The following is a 14694-nucleotide window of genomic DNA, read 5'->3' as shown; positions in this document are numbered from 1 at the left end:
GAAGCTTCACAAGCACCAAAGGTGAGAGAAATATTCGTAAAAATAATTCCCAACTCGAATAGGCGGTTGAGATTAACGGAAACTGTGCTCGGTCGTAAAATCGAGCGAAATTAAATAACAAAGGACTTCCTGCTGTTTCTATTTCTATTTCTACTTCTATTTCTATTTTTATTGTTATTTTTATTCACAAAACTCTAATGGAAGAATTGCTATTAGGACGACTATTATTATTATTATTATCATGATCATTGTTATAAAGAATGGCTTTTCATTTCCATGGTGAATATAAAAAATGACAAAGAGGATTAGAAGATCCTTGTTCCTTTTATCAAGTTTTATAAAGGTTTATAATACACTGTTCCATCATTTTGTTCATCGTTCTTTACGTAATTCGCTTTTTATTCGCATTTTTTATTTTCTTTATTTTTTATTTAAAAAGAGTGGAAAAGTAATAAGGATAACGTGAAGTGGTGAACGTTAAAGTCGAACAGTAATTTCGTCTTCTTTCACATTTTCTCTCTTTTTTTTTCTATTTCCTATGGCTTTAAATAAGAAAGAGAGAGTGAAATAGATGAAGAGAGGAGAAGGAAAGCTACCGGTAATGCATACGGCACTGGCTCACATTTTAGTAGTCTCATTTGCAAGCTCTCCGTAATGGAGCGTGTTTAATATTCCCTTCAATTTTTTCTTAATGACCCGTTTCTTTTACAACGTAAGTAATAACATTTTTTTCTCTCGTCTAATAATCAAATAACTGAACCAACCATTACAATTGTCTCCTCCTATCTTATAATGAAACTGCACATCATCCACTGTTTGATTACTTGTTTGTAAAGATGTATCAACAAAAATTTACATAAATATTTGACTACTTCTTTAAAAATATGCTCTCGTGTTGTTTACAGAGATCAAGAAGGGAATCTCGGAAATTCTCCGACGTTAGAATTGACTGAAAAAGAGCAGAGAATGATCGAGGAGTGCTCGAGACAAGTATTATCCAGCTTGAAAGGAAAACAGAAAATAAAATCACGAGGATATACAGTAAGTGAGAAGAATATCCCTACTGAATCACAACGTACGAGTCCTCGAAATAATAGTAGCAGTAATAAGAATACGAGTCAGGCTAAAGACTAATAATAAGATTTCTTAGAAAATATCTAATTTGAAATCTCAAGTGTGTTTTTTACGTCAATTTCGATCACATTGTTATAACGAATCTATAAGAAAAAAAAGGGAAAGAAACGAAGTATTATATAATTTGAGAGAGAAAAAATCAGAAAAGTGTAAAAATATAACATCGATGTTATTTATAATTTTAATGCAATGTTCTTTTATAGAAACGTGTAAACCGTTTAAATAAATAATTTTAACGAGATGACTTTTTAGTTTCTTTCCTTCTTTCCTTTTTTTTTTTAATAACAGAAAGAATGACCAAAAAAGTGCAAACTAAATATGAGAAAATGTTTTACGATCTTCCCTCGCCAACGTTCAGCCCTGTTTCCTTGTGAGTAAACAGAGTAATACGCATATCTAACAAGGAAAAAGCGTATATGAGAAAAATAGTTTTGAGTCCTTTCGTGAAAATTGAATAATAGAATCTAGGAGAAACTCGACAAAAATTCCAAATGCGTATAAAATATTATTCTCTCGCGTATGCGTGTCCAACGAGAAAGAGAAAGACAGAAAGACTGTGGTTACTTTGTTTGTTTCATTTTCCGCGAGAAATAAATAAAACTTAATTATATAATTTTTATACGAAAGAACGAACGCGTTTAATTCATCTATAATAACTTCACATTATATTTTAATGTAATCAAGCATTTGCAAAGTAATACAAATGACTGCATTTCTATATTTGTCATGTATAATGAAAAATAATTTTATCTTTATTTCTTAGTCTTTCTTTTTCTTCGATTTCCTGATTTTATATTCCACGTATCATATAAGGGAAATAAAAAGGGAAATGCAAAGTACCAAAGCTCCAGGCGCATCGTGTGTTTTGCTGCAACATCAGCTTTCAAAGCCCACGCATTTCATCTCTTTCAAAGCAATCAAGTTGAGTTCTTTGTTATAGAGATAAACATCCCATTGCATATGTATGTTTGTATCTATTAAAAATATGTAAGTAAGAACATAATATACTTGTGCCTTCATTTTATTTGAATATAGAGACATCGTGCAAAAATATAAAAAATAAAACAAAAATCTTACGAACTGATATTTTCATTGCAAATAACATCGATTATTTCTTACGATTAGTCTCTTTCGTAACATTTTTAAAGAGAAAAACATTTCTCACATTAAAAATGCAATTAAAAAGTAATATAAATACTGAGATTTCATTTAAATACCTTTGATCATTTGTGTAGAAAAATCAAGATCGATAATTTTCGTCGGTAAAGTAGATCTTCCCATCTTGATCCATCTTGATCCATCTCTTTCCTAAAAAATTAAATTCATAATTGAAATGTTTCTATAAGAGAGAATAAAAACAACAACAAAGTATTAAATCTAATTAAAGCTAATAACAATAATTATTATATAATTTTCTGAAATTACCGATTAATCTTGCTGCCTGTTAGTAAGCATGTCGATAAAAACGGATAATGCTCGCTGGGTAATTCTTTATTTCCAGGACAGTGATCTCGAATGGTAAAACAGTTAGTAAAAATCCTGGAAAATAATTTTTCCATTAAAATATTATCATTTTTATTGTATAAAAGTTATGATAAATATTTCATCACGTCCATTCGTCTCATTGTTTCATGCTCCAATTAAAAAATAGTTTGATTGAAATGTCAAAAGGTATGCGCTTCGTAACAAGAAAGAAAAGAAGACAGGCGTAATGTTTAATTGCATAATTTCTTCTGTTTTATAAGATAAACGAAGAATGTATATTCATTTTTTTCATATTAAACAAATAAAGAATAATTTATTTCTAACAATGTTCTGAACATGTTCGATAAAAATGTTTATAGTACTCGCTTATTAAGTTGATCTATAAGGATGATCTATAATCGAAATGATAACGAAAAAACTTCAATTACACGTATAATTAACGTGGAAAGATGTATTATGATTAATAAAACTTTGTTTATTTGAAACAAATGAATGCAAGACCAAGTAGAATAATTAAAACGTAATAATCAATCTTTTTCCAATGCATAAAATTAATTTTTATATAATCAATCACCATTCAAACTTAAAATTTGAGGTTACATAATTTATTTGGACATTGATTAACCTAACCTACTATTTTTTTTGTTTCTATCTCTCTCTCTCTCTTATGAAAAAATTAACAAATTATCTCATTAACAATAAATAAATAGATAATAAATTAAAAATTGTACGTTTATCTTGTCTCGAAAGATACGATTTGGCGAAAATTGTTTTGACGAGAAATGTTTAAATTAATCTCATTATATCTTATAATTAATCGCACGTGTATTAATGCAATTAAAGTAATAAACAATTGAATTTTACCGTTAATACTGAAGGATTTGGATAAGTGGTCTTGATAATCTGGAACTGTGAGGAATGAATTCAGGAAATGCTTCAGGAATTTATCGGTCGTCCTTCATTCTTCGAAAAAAAGTAATAATTCATTGAATTAAAATATATTTTTAATATATCACAGCAGGTTTATTAACGCCGCGATAAAACTTGAGAGAATAAAAAAAAGATATTGAAAAAATCGTCAACTTCGACCTCTTATAACGATTTGCAACTTACGATCAAAGAAAAAAAATGCACGACTTCTGCCGTTAACTTTCACAGATAATACGAATATTTTTTTAATGGATATCAACGAACATGTTTATCAGAATTTACTTTCCCTTCTTTATGATCTTCTCCCTCGAACTAATTTATAACTAAATAATCTTTCCTAATAAATGCTCGATCGAAAATTTCCACCCTCGAGATACGCGTGATTAACCATTTACTTTATGACCGTTAACTGCTAAAGTCATTGTAACCGACCATTATTAATATACACGGTGAGATAAAAAAAAATACCAATAAAAATTCCCTAATTAGCAATTTTTATCTACAAATCGCAAAATGTCTCTTCTTTTTATTCTCTGAACTTAATTAAACGAGAAATTAATTGTAGAATACGTGTAATAGCACAAGTTTTATTTCTATTTAAAAATCAAATTTTACGATATTTCAATATTGAGTCAACAAACTAATCACGTTAAATTATACATTCCCGACCGATCACTAAAGCCAAGCAATGTGAGCAAGGTTAGTAACATAACTAACTAAGAAGTAAAAAACAAAAAACGCGTGCCGTTGACTTCAGAGGACAATAAAAAGCGGTAAAATCTTTAGTAATTTAAATAAGTATCAGAAAGTGTTTGCAGAGAAGATACTCAACCCATAAAAGATAGAGTAAAAAGATAATATCTCAATAATGATCAGAATCGAATTGCGCGGTTCTTTTTTTTATTTAATAATACACACATACAAACCTTTATCTTTCATAAAATCGAGATTATTAACAAATAAAAATAGAATAGCCAGTTATTTCAAGATAGTTGTAAGAAATTCATCTTGAGTTGTTTGTTTGTTCGAGCGAAAAAGGCTTCGAATGCAAAGGGTTAAAACAATTAAATTTCGTATTAATTTTTAAATAATTACTACGGTAGTCATTGCATGTCATCCAATATACCGGGTGGGTTAAAAATATGATCAATCAATACGCTAGTCAATCTATCAATTCTATTATAAATCTAATAATAAATTATACAATCTTGTTTGTTCATTTATTGTTTATAATAAAATAAACAAAGAATCAATGATAATGCAAAAGAGTGAATTTAAATGGATAAGACAAATTGTGCATTATTTCATAGTAGCTAAAAACTCTCGACATGCACTTGACCCTGGAGTTGTAACCCTTTCAAAAAGTACTTGAAAAGTCTCTCTTCTTATTCAGCATATATATTTTATCCTTTGTGTCTTTAATTTGCTCGTTTCTCAACGTTTTATTGTCATTTACATCAATTGCAACATTTTTTTGGAGTAAGAAGAAAATTCCTTTTATGAGAATACAAGAAAGTACTCGCAAAAACTCGAGAAAAAGCGTTCGCAAATTGAAGGTTAAACGAATAATATTTTGAATTCATACAAGGTAACAAGAAAGGTATTTAAAATTTTGAAAAACTTTGAAAATATTATTATAAAAAGCAAGTAAGAATAGTTTAATCGTGCAAAATACTCATCAAATATCATTTTTTATCTTACATTCGGGAGTTTATTTATTAATGTTTGTTTTTTTTCAGCGATGAGGATTCTACAATCAATAAAAAAGAAAAGAAATTTAAATCATATTCGCGCTTGCTTAGAGATAATACGTTATCGAATAGAGCAGGAATTATCCACGACCTGTTGGCAAGCCCTCGACATTTTGTTCTGGATTTGTAATCTCTTGCAAACACGATTGCTGTGAGTATCCTTAACCCATTCTTCATCTCTCTTTATTTTTCAATTCGTATTTATATTATGTCGTAGAGATACGAGGCAATTATTTTATTTATTATTCGATTTGTAGATACTTGATATTTAAAAGAAATAAAAAAAAAGAAGAAATAAAAGAGATAAATCGTTTTAAAGAGGAGTGGCAGAGTGGATTGAACGTCAGTCGTCCAGCGTAGCAGCTTCAAATTTAGCGCGCGACTTGCGCGCCTCTAAAAAATCAATGAGTCCAGCCGGCGAGGAGAGTTGTGCCAGCGCAATCCCTTCGAGTCGTATCGGAGACGTGCTCGGCGTGTCCCTTAGGAACTTAGGGCTTTTACCTTACAAATTTCTCAATTATCTCAACAAGAAAGATGTAACAACATCGAATTGCGAAATGCCGGGTCAGGAAGACATGGACCTTTGCACCGACAAAGTCCTATCCAAGAGTAGAATTCTACAAGAATTAACGAAAGCCGTCAAATTGGTGAGTGTGTGTGTAGCGTGTATATATACTGCTGTTGCTGCTGGGAGTGCAATGTTATATATATGGTGTGTGTGGTGTGTGTGTATAGGTAAAACTCTACAACTATATCTCCCTCTCCCTTTCTCTTTCCCTTCTCTTTTTACGTAGAAACGTGTCGTATGAATATCCAAGGCCATTTATGTATATATTCTTTATTCGCCACTACATTTATATATATATATATATATCTATCTATATATTTCAGAATACCTATATACTTTTGCACAGCGCACACACCATTCGTTTAGTATATCGAAGAGAAAAATCGACGTTTGACTCGCAATGCAAGTTAAAAAGAAAGAACGAAGCAAAGAGGAGCAATAGAATTGAAAAGAAAAATGCTGACTATCTCTCAATAAGTCTATATTAGATTCTCCTTCCTTTTCCACTACTGTTTTTTACTCTTCTACTGTTCAGCCTAACTTTCACGCGCACAGTCATACAGGAAATGCAGTTTATGGATCGCCGCGCGAAAGTCTGATAAGGAAAATTGAGAGGATGACGTCAGAGGAGACTCCAAATTGATTCCTCATCGTTGAATTCGATTATACTCTCAGGATAACAAAAAGGACGACGTTGATATACATTTTGTTGTTCATTTTTCTCATCGTCCTTCTTGTTTCGTTAGATTTCTTATTAAGATGTCGAAAAGTTCTGAAAAATGTCAAAGATGACGGTAGGAGAACTGCTGATCATCACAGACACGCAGTACACGCGATCCTGTCAGCAAGCGCGAGCTCCTACACGAGCAGACTATCGTTTAATGTTCATGTTCTTCTAATCATACTCAAGACTACGTTAATCTTTTCTTTTCTTTATCTTTATTTCAAGTTTATCAAACAATCGTTCAAACGTTATCGCACATTTCGAAGTCTCCTCTCTCTCCTCGAGTTTCAGTTTTCTTTGTTTCAATTCGCCTGAGATACACAGCTGAGATAATTCTCGCTATAAGGTTCTTATGATTTTCTTTCTTTCTTTGAGATGAGTAGATAGAAACAAAATTTAGCAATGTTCTGTGTCACGAGTAAATTAAGAAGGACACGTCGTGTGTCGGTTATTTTTATATACATTTTATGCATTGCAAAACACATGTACTATTTTCAGACACAATTGTTGGATCGGTTCTAAAAGATTTTTATATTTTGTACCGTCATCGAGTGTCCATTTGTTTCTAATAAATCGTCGTTGTTACTCTCTCTTCTACGGGTTTGAGAAATCTTAACAGCATCTTTCCACACTTCTGATGTCTCTCTTTGGAGTCAATAGCACAAGGTAGTCCAAAGTAGTCACCTATTCGAGTACTAACCATGCCCATTGTCGCTTAACTTTAGTGATCCAGTGAGAACTAGTTTTGTCAATGAAATGAGAACGTTGACACATTCATTTATAATAAATTTTCAACTTTTCTTCAAAGTTGATTATTAATGCATCTGATTTATATCAATTAGGTTTACGCTCAGAGTCTGTATGGTACCGTGGTCTTGGATGGAGATTCCTGGCTTGTTTATTGGCTAGATCGAGCACTGAGACATGGTTTACGCACAGAAAGACACGGATACTGGGGTACAGCTAGAGAACTAAGTCATCAGGATACCGTTGTAGTGATTCATGCGCTCCAAAATGTACTAACTTCCATAGGAAAAGGTGAGTCTTTGCATAATGTGCAAATATACTTCATTACAATTACATTCTATCCATCTTAATACTTCTTTTTGAAAACAATTATTATCAAGTATCATAATACTTGAAAATTGGAATATTCCAAAAAAAGTTATTTATATTTTGTAGGTAGAGCATGGTTATATCATACCCTCAGCGAAGGCAGCTTTGAAAGTTATTTAGCCTGCTTACTACGGGATACTAAAACTTTAAAGAAACAATACTCTCAACATGCACTTGTTCGCGATGCCGATAAGACAAACCAACTTGTAAATCTCCTTGCTGGTTTAGAAAATGTCTCCTTCACTTTACAACTAGTACGTATATTAAGATATTATTTAACATTAATGGCAGATTCAAGATTTTTATTATCTTGTATGAGATAATTCAATTTTATATTTTAACGTCATGATTATTTTCTTCTATATTATTTTTTGCAACTTGAGTAATCTTATTATTCTTGTTTTATAAGATAGCAATATGTTGACTTAAATTGGACGATGTTTTCCTTTAACCTGTGGTGTAGTTTTTATTAGATTTCCCCCATGCAGATATCAATATCACCCCCTAGTTACAATTATCTCTGTAATAAATAACTTATGTCTCGTTAAAAGAGTTGTATATACGCACATATCTGCTTTTATAAATTGTAGGGTCAATATGTTATCTTGGTATATAGTATATTTTTACAATTAGAATACGATATATATAATTTGTGCTTGGAAAAGTTTGTGTAAATAAAAAAATAATATGTCTATATTATAATATCAAGAATAGTTTTGTAAAATAAAATGTTGATTTTTTAAATGTAGGATGTGACATACTTGGACATCTGCAATTATATGCCACAAAGGCCTATGAGCATAAACTCCTCTGGAACTGTATTATCTTTACATCTAAGATCTTCTAGCGTATGCTCGAGCTTAGCCTCTCCCGGAGATAGCGGTGTTGCATTCGATAGTGACATGGACTTAGCGAATGAAACTGATGCCAGCAGTTATAAAGAAGTAAGTTATTTTATATTTTTAATTTGACCTTATATTTCTTTTGACACTGACACGTATTTTAGGAAGATTCTTCGATGGATGATATCCCAGATTATCGAAATAACAGATACAAAGTTATTATTAACAATTGTATACAAGAGAACAAGAATTTTAGCTCGAGTGATTCTAGCGAGGATGGAAAAACACCAATGCAATCTCCTGCAGTTAGCAAATTTCAAAATGTGATTATGACAAAGAGCGACATCGCTAATCAAAATTTAACTAGAAAGCTCGAAGATAACGAACTCAACTGTTCGAGTTTGGACACTTTAAAAGGCTACGATTTTTACAGCAGAAGTCTTGATACGGTTCACTTGGATGCTGTTAACAATAAATGCGATAACGGAATTAAAGAAATAAATAAAAGAAGCAGCTATTATGGGGATGGCAGCTATAGTTTCAAGAAGAACATAAATCCTCGTAATTCCTACGTGATTAATAATGATACTAATCTCTTGGAATTGAGCATGACCATTTCTGATTGCGATAACATAGAGCCTCCTTATGGTATTCTGAACACACTTAGCATGACAGATGCGAGCATTCTGTCAACTTCTAGTTCTGAAGCCATAGTACAACGTAGACAACGTAAGAAGAAACGTGGTGAAAGCAAAAAACGTGTTAGTTTTCACGAAGATATTCTAAAAACAATGAAATTAGATGACGACGAAAGCTATGCTGATTTCTCCATGAGCTTTCTAACGCCGAACTCGATTCAAAAAAAGGATGCTCAGAAGGGACGTTACAGTTGGTGCGGGCACGGAGATTCTCCTTATGTTCAAAAAAGTACCAATACAAGAAACGCGCATTCCGATTATTATTCCTTTTCGTCGTCATCGAGCGTATTCGATAGTGATCTTGAGAAAAAAGGAGCAGAAAAGTTATGCAACCAAACCTTGTGTCAGAAAAATTGTAAATGTTCTTGTGGTCTATCTTTACCAGAACGTGGTTCACCAGAAGGACAAGAGGATCCTGCTAAAAGTTTAAGACCAAAAATGGAGATAGAATTAGAAGAGAACGAGGCGCAAGAAGCATATATCATTGAAAAACAATATGGTAATATTGTTGAAGATCCACCAGTAAAAGTAGAAATGCCGAGACCGTTAAACATTAAGAAATATGCTAGTTCTAGTGATTGGTCCGACGTAGAGAGCATTACAACTTCTGATTTAGAAGAACGTAAGATTAATAGGCACTTAGCTTCGCCGTCTAAAAAACGTAACATGACCTCGATATTAACGGGTGAAAGTAGTAATAAATTGCTGGCACCTCCTTTACGACATGCACCATCTAAAACCTCATTGTTGAGTAGATTTTTGAGATCTATTACAGAAAGAAAATTTGAAAATAAGAAAACGAAGAAGCCACAGAAGGCTAATCCCTTGTACATCAAGGGAGTCAAAGCTAATTATGATTCCTTTAAGGATTTTAATGATAATCTTGATAGAGAAATACAAGAGAATGTTGCTGCAGAAAAGCAAGAATTTAGCGGAGAAAAAATAAGCCTAAAATTGCGAGAAACATTTAAGAAACATATTTACAGAGACAAGACAGAAGAATTGTATAAAGTTTATAAAGTTAGAAGTTCATACATGACAAATGGAGAAAGCAAGCCTATGATCGCGTTACTAACGGATAAAACATTATATTTAACTGGCTCAAAGATGGATCATTCTTACAGTAATCAATTCGTGATTCCTTACAACGAGCTAGATGTTATAATGGTAACAAAAATATATTATTTAATCCTTTACACATAATTTTCCTAATTAAATAATACATTCTAATGAAAAAATTTTTAATTTTTTCCAGATTGGACCAAATGCACAAACGATTCTAATCTCCAACGCCGATTATGAGATGCAGTATCTATTTTCTACTGGCAATTCGCAAACCACTTCTGAATTAATTACACATTTGGAAATAGCTATGAGAAGATCGCCATCAAAACCTCAATTGCCAGCTGTAAAAGAACTAAGTTACGAAGACATGCATATTTTGAAGCAATCGATATTGTCCGATACTGCTGTACATCCTGTAAGTAAATTATATTATATTATTAGTTAAATAATTATACTAATGTTAATATCACTCGTAGGATGAAAAAATAGAACATTACAGTCTTATTTATATGGAGGACGAACACATGTCTCCTCCAAGTACACCATGTGGTCCAACCAAGGAAGGAGATCTTATGTTTAGACCTCATACTTATCAGCAAATACATCCCAATGCGCCAATAAATCCTTGGGAAGCTGGATATTTTGTTCTTAAAGGCGGTGTAGTTTACATGTTTACAGATTCAAATCAACGCCTTCCTAAACGTGCCATTCCATTAAAAGGTGGCCTTTGTCAAGGTTGCAGAAGAATTCCCAACTCGCATAGACCTCATACATTTGAAATACTTTTGAAACCAAACAAAGCGTTTCAATTTGCTGCTCCAGATGAATATGTTGCTTCCGAATGGTTGCAGAGTTTTGTGCAGAGTGCATCTGGTTTGTTTGATTGTTCAGATAAGAGAGAGCCTATGCCTTGTAGTCTTATCACGACTACCAGACATCTAGTTGCTATGAAAGAAGTATATCCAGGTACTCAACGCAATCAAACATTATCATGTGCTTCTGTGGAAGACTTAACAGCATTCAGAGTACCCTTACCTGAACAATCTTGGTGTATATTGGTAATTATACCACAATATACTACTTTTATTTTATTTTTGACAATGTTTCTATTACTTATGATATTTCAAATGTTTAGGAATTTGCATGCCGGGAGGTTCACGAAAGTAGCGGTGATTGGGTTATATATTTTACTAATTATACAGAGCTCTGTACCTTTAGAGAGATATTACAAACATTATGGGCTGATGCGGATTTGGTATGATCATTATTGATGCATATATAAAATGACATTGTTTGATTAATAACTACTTAACACTTTCTTATGACATTTTAGGGTGAATTTCCTATGGTTACGCTTCCTCCAGAAGATAAACTTCATCGACGCTGTTCGGATGCTAGTAAAGATTTAGAATATGCTTGGCAATATTTATTACCGTCAACAGTCGAATAAACAGTAAAGTGTATCAATAGAAACACGATAGAAATACTTTTAAAAAGATATTTTACTTTATCTCACGATAAAGAAAAAAGAACAAAGAATTGCATATTGATAACCTACAAGGTAATATCGAAAAAACCTAAAATAATGAATTTTACTTTCAATGATATAATACACTACACGTTTTAAGTGCTATTACTAAGAAGTAGCATATTATGCTGAAATTACAACGTACATGTTATATTTTAGTTTTAAATTAAATTGAAAATTTGAGTAATGTATTGAATGTTTAGGTTGCCTGACTTTAACTTAGTAATTTTAAATGATATTAATTAATTGTGCCGCGTGCACAAAGTGGTGCAATATACTGTCTCTTAGTATAAGGTTTCCTGATTATTTACTAGTAATTTATATTGGTACGTGAATTGTAATATAATGGCAATTGTGAAGGATTGTGTTAAATCACATGTATGAGTGTCTATGTACTCACATTTATCTACGAAAATAGGATAATGAATATGCACTAACTGCAATGAACTAATTATCTTTGAGAAAATGTTCTCTAAACAAAAAGGAAAAGAAATCATAAGCTTAAATTAACTTTGCAAAAAATAATCTAATACTCTGTATACCGCTTATACGATGAGTATATAACGGATGATTAACATTCCTAATACAGATACAGATAACAGAGCTTTCTAATATTATTCTTACAATCGTACCTTCTTATTTACAAACACTATTGTATAATATCTTAACTTTTCATTAGGTTATGATTTTCCACGAAGATTGCTTGAAACATTTAAAAATGTAAAGTTACATATATGATCTCAAACATAAGATTTAAATGCTTTACGTTAACACTATTGGATTAAATGGTTTAAAAGACTTCACGAATCATTATGGAGCTGTAATGGTAAAATCTTGTGAAGTATCGTGGCAAGACAAATAATAAAACAGTTGTATATTATTAAAATTATATATAGAGTGCATATATTCATAAAATTATAAACGACTATATAGTTATGATTACCAGCTACATACTAAAAGGCACATGTACCTTCGTCGAATTCTAAAAAGTAAGTTATGTAGGCAGCTTTTTATTTGTAATTGAAAAAAAATAGTTAATATCCAATTCTATAATTTGATAATTTTGTAGAGTTATCTAATAATCTATTAACGATGAATTATTAAATTAAAATGTTCACCTTATTGTTTTTTTATATTGTCAGTGTAGATTTAATAATATCGTTTGATTTATGTGATACATATGTTATATATCCTAGTAATGTTAATTTATGCATCGTATTCTATTGTTTTTTTTTATATATTATTTTCTTTTATGTGGAAAGCATACAGTAATAGATTTTTTACGTATTACAGTCATCTAATATTAACATTCAAATCTGTGTACTTTCTACATAAATTTTTATTCAACAGAAATACTATATCAGTTTAAAACAAATAAAACTATTCCAAACTAGTCAAATAAACGAGCCTGTTACATTCCATAATCATTCGTAAGAATAATTTTCTATTAATGTTAAACGATACTTGATTTCATTAAAAACAACCTTGACACAAGCCTAACAACTGTTTTATCTATAATACATTAAGTCATTATAAATTATACTTTCATAAAATAGCCATTATTACATTGGGGTAAAATGTCCTCGTGCTCTCTTTGAATGTTTTGCTTTCTCTACGTCAACTGATGGATATTTCTCTTTTAATGCATTCATGTCTAAATTTGGGAATCTTCTGAGCAGCAACTTAGCTTGATTTAACTCACGGCTGAAGGGATAAAAAATTAATTAATCAAATAAATAATTACAGCATATAATGCAAAACATAATAAACATACGTTCTTGCTCTGCGCTTAGTATTCCATAATTTTTCTCTATATAAACGCAAAAATTTTTGTACTGCATAACCCTCGTATCCAAAATGGTGTTTTTTAAACCATTTCGAGTTCATAAACTTTGGTACAAGATATTCACGCATACGGTAATAAAATCTAAGCCCTATGAAAGATAAAACATTGTAAAATTGATTTTGATACGAATGAAAGTACAAATGAAAGTTTTGTCATAGTATACCGAGTGCATTATATACAAGTTTTCCTGGACGTTCTCCTGTTTCTCCGGTTTCGAGTAAATGATAAGCTTTATTTCTTTCACGAACAACAGTTTCTAAATTGGTCATACTCATATCAACTTTATCAATGCGCTCAGGATTTGGAAATATTTTATAACTTCTTTTGCATGCTTCTTCCATCGTTAAAAGCATGTTACGCTCTTTAATTAAAACAAACCTGGAATTTCTTAAATTACAATTGCTATTTATTAACATAAATTTGATCGTCTAATAATTGAATTTACCATAACTTATGAAGATCTTCATTACTTTTTAATCTTAATTCATCTACCCTCCATTCGCGTCCAACTTTGACTGTATCTTTACCCCAATTGTTTTCATCATCAAAAAATTCCATTAAATCATATTTTGTCGATGAAGTATGTAAAAATACGCTTGATTGTATAGGTAACCTATATTAATTAGAAAATATAACAATTGAAATTTATTATAAACAAGGAACACCTTATAATTAAATGAATAAAATATGATCAATATAACCTTCGAAAACACCTAGTGTTGGAAACTAAATTAGTGTTGACGGATAATGATAAATTAGAAATAAGTTTTGTTACATTATTCACAGATTTCGAAATTTGCATAATTTTAGTTAAAGATGCCATTTTTAAATTAAATTCTAATTAAATTATTTATTGCAATTGTTTACCCTACATAGATTTTAGTTCTTAAGCACGTGTTGGCGCTTTTGTAGAAAGGACACGCTAGTCTCAGCTCGTCTTTGATTTTAGCCAATCACAGCTTGTCTTCGAGTTTTAGCCAATCACAGCTCGTCTTCGATCTGCTAGT

General features: G+C 31.2%; 2 protein-coding genes across 2 annotated transcripts; one reads left to right on the top strand and one right to left on the bottom strand.

Moving 5' to 3' along the window:
* Positions 1-5689: 5689 nt before the first annotated feature.
* On the top strand, positions 5690-13265 carry LOC122515560 (pleckstrin homology domain-containing family M member 2). Its single transcript, XM_043632961.1, has 9 exons — positions 5690-5947; positions 7435-7630; positions 7775-7962; positions 8458-8652; positions 8715-10415; positions 10504-10728; positions 10790-11371; positions 11449-11568; positions 11647-13265. Exons 1-9 carry the CDS (start codon positions 5705-5707, stop codon positions 11761-11763), a joined length of 3567 nt encoding a protein of 1188 aa, XP_043488896.1. The 5' UTR covers positions 5690-5704; the 3' UTR covers positions 11764-13265.
* On the bottom strand, positions 12967-14608 carry LOC122515562 (39S ribosomal protein L47, mitochondrial). Its single transcript, XM_043632963.1, has 5 exons — positions 14389-14608; positions 14133-14300; positions 13851-14065; positions 13616-13775; positions 12967-13545 (listed from the first exon to the last, which is right to left on the bottom strand). The coding sequence occupies exons 1-5, from the start codon at positions 14508-14510 to the stop codon at positions 13404-13406; spliced, it is 807 nt and encodes a 268-aa protein (XP_043488898.1). The 5' UTR covers positions 14511-14608; the 3' UTR covers positions 12967-13403.
* Positions 14609-14694: the final 86 nt, after the last annotated feature.

This window comes from Polistes fuscatus, unplaced genomic scaffold (genome assembly GCF_010416935.1).
Source record: "Polistes fuscatus isolate 324 unplaced genomic scaffold, CU_Pfus_HIC Scaffold18, whole genome shotgun sequence".
Lineage (NCBI taxonomy): Eukaryota > Metazoa > Arthropoda > Insecta > Hymenoptera > Vespidae > Polistes > Polistes fuscatus.
This window is presented reverse-complemented; position numbering and strand designations above follow the sequence as displayed.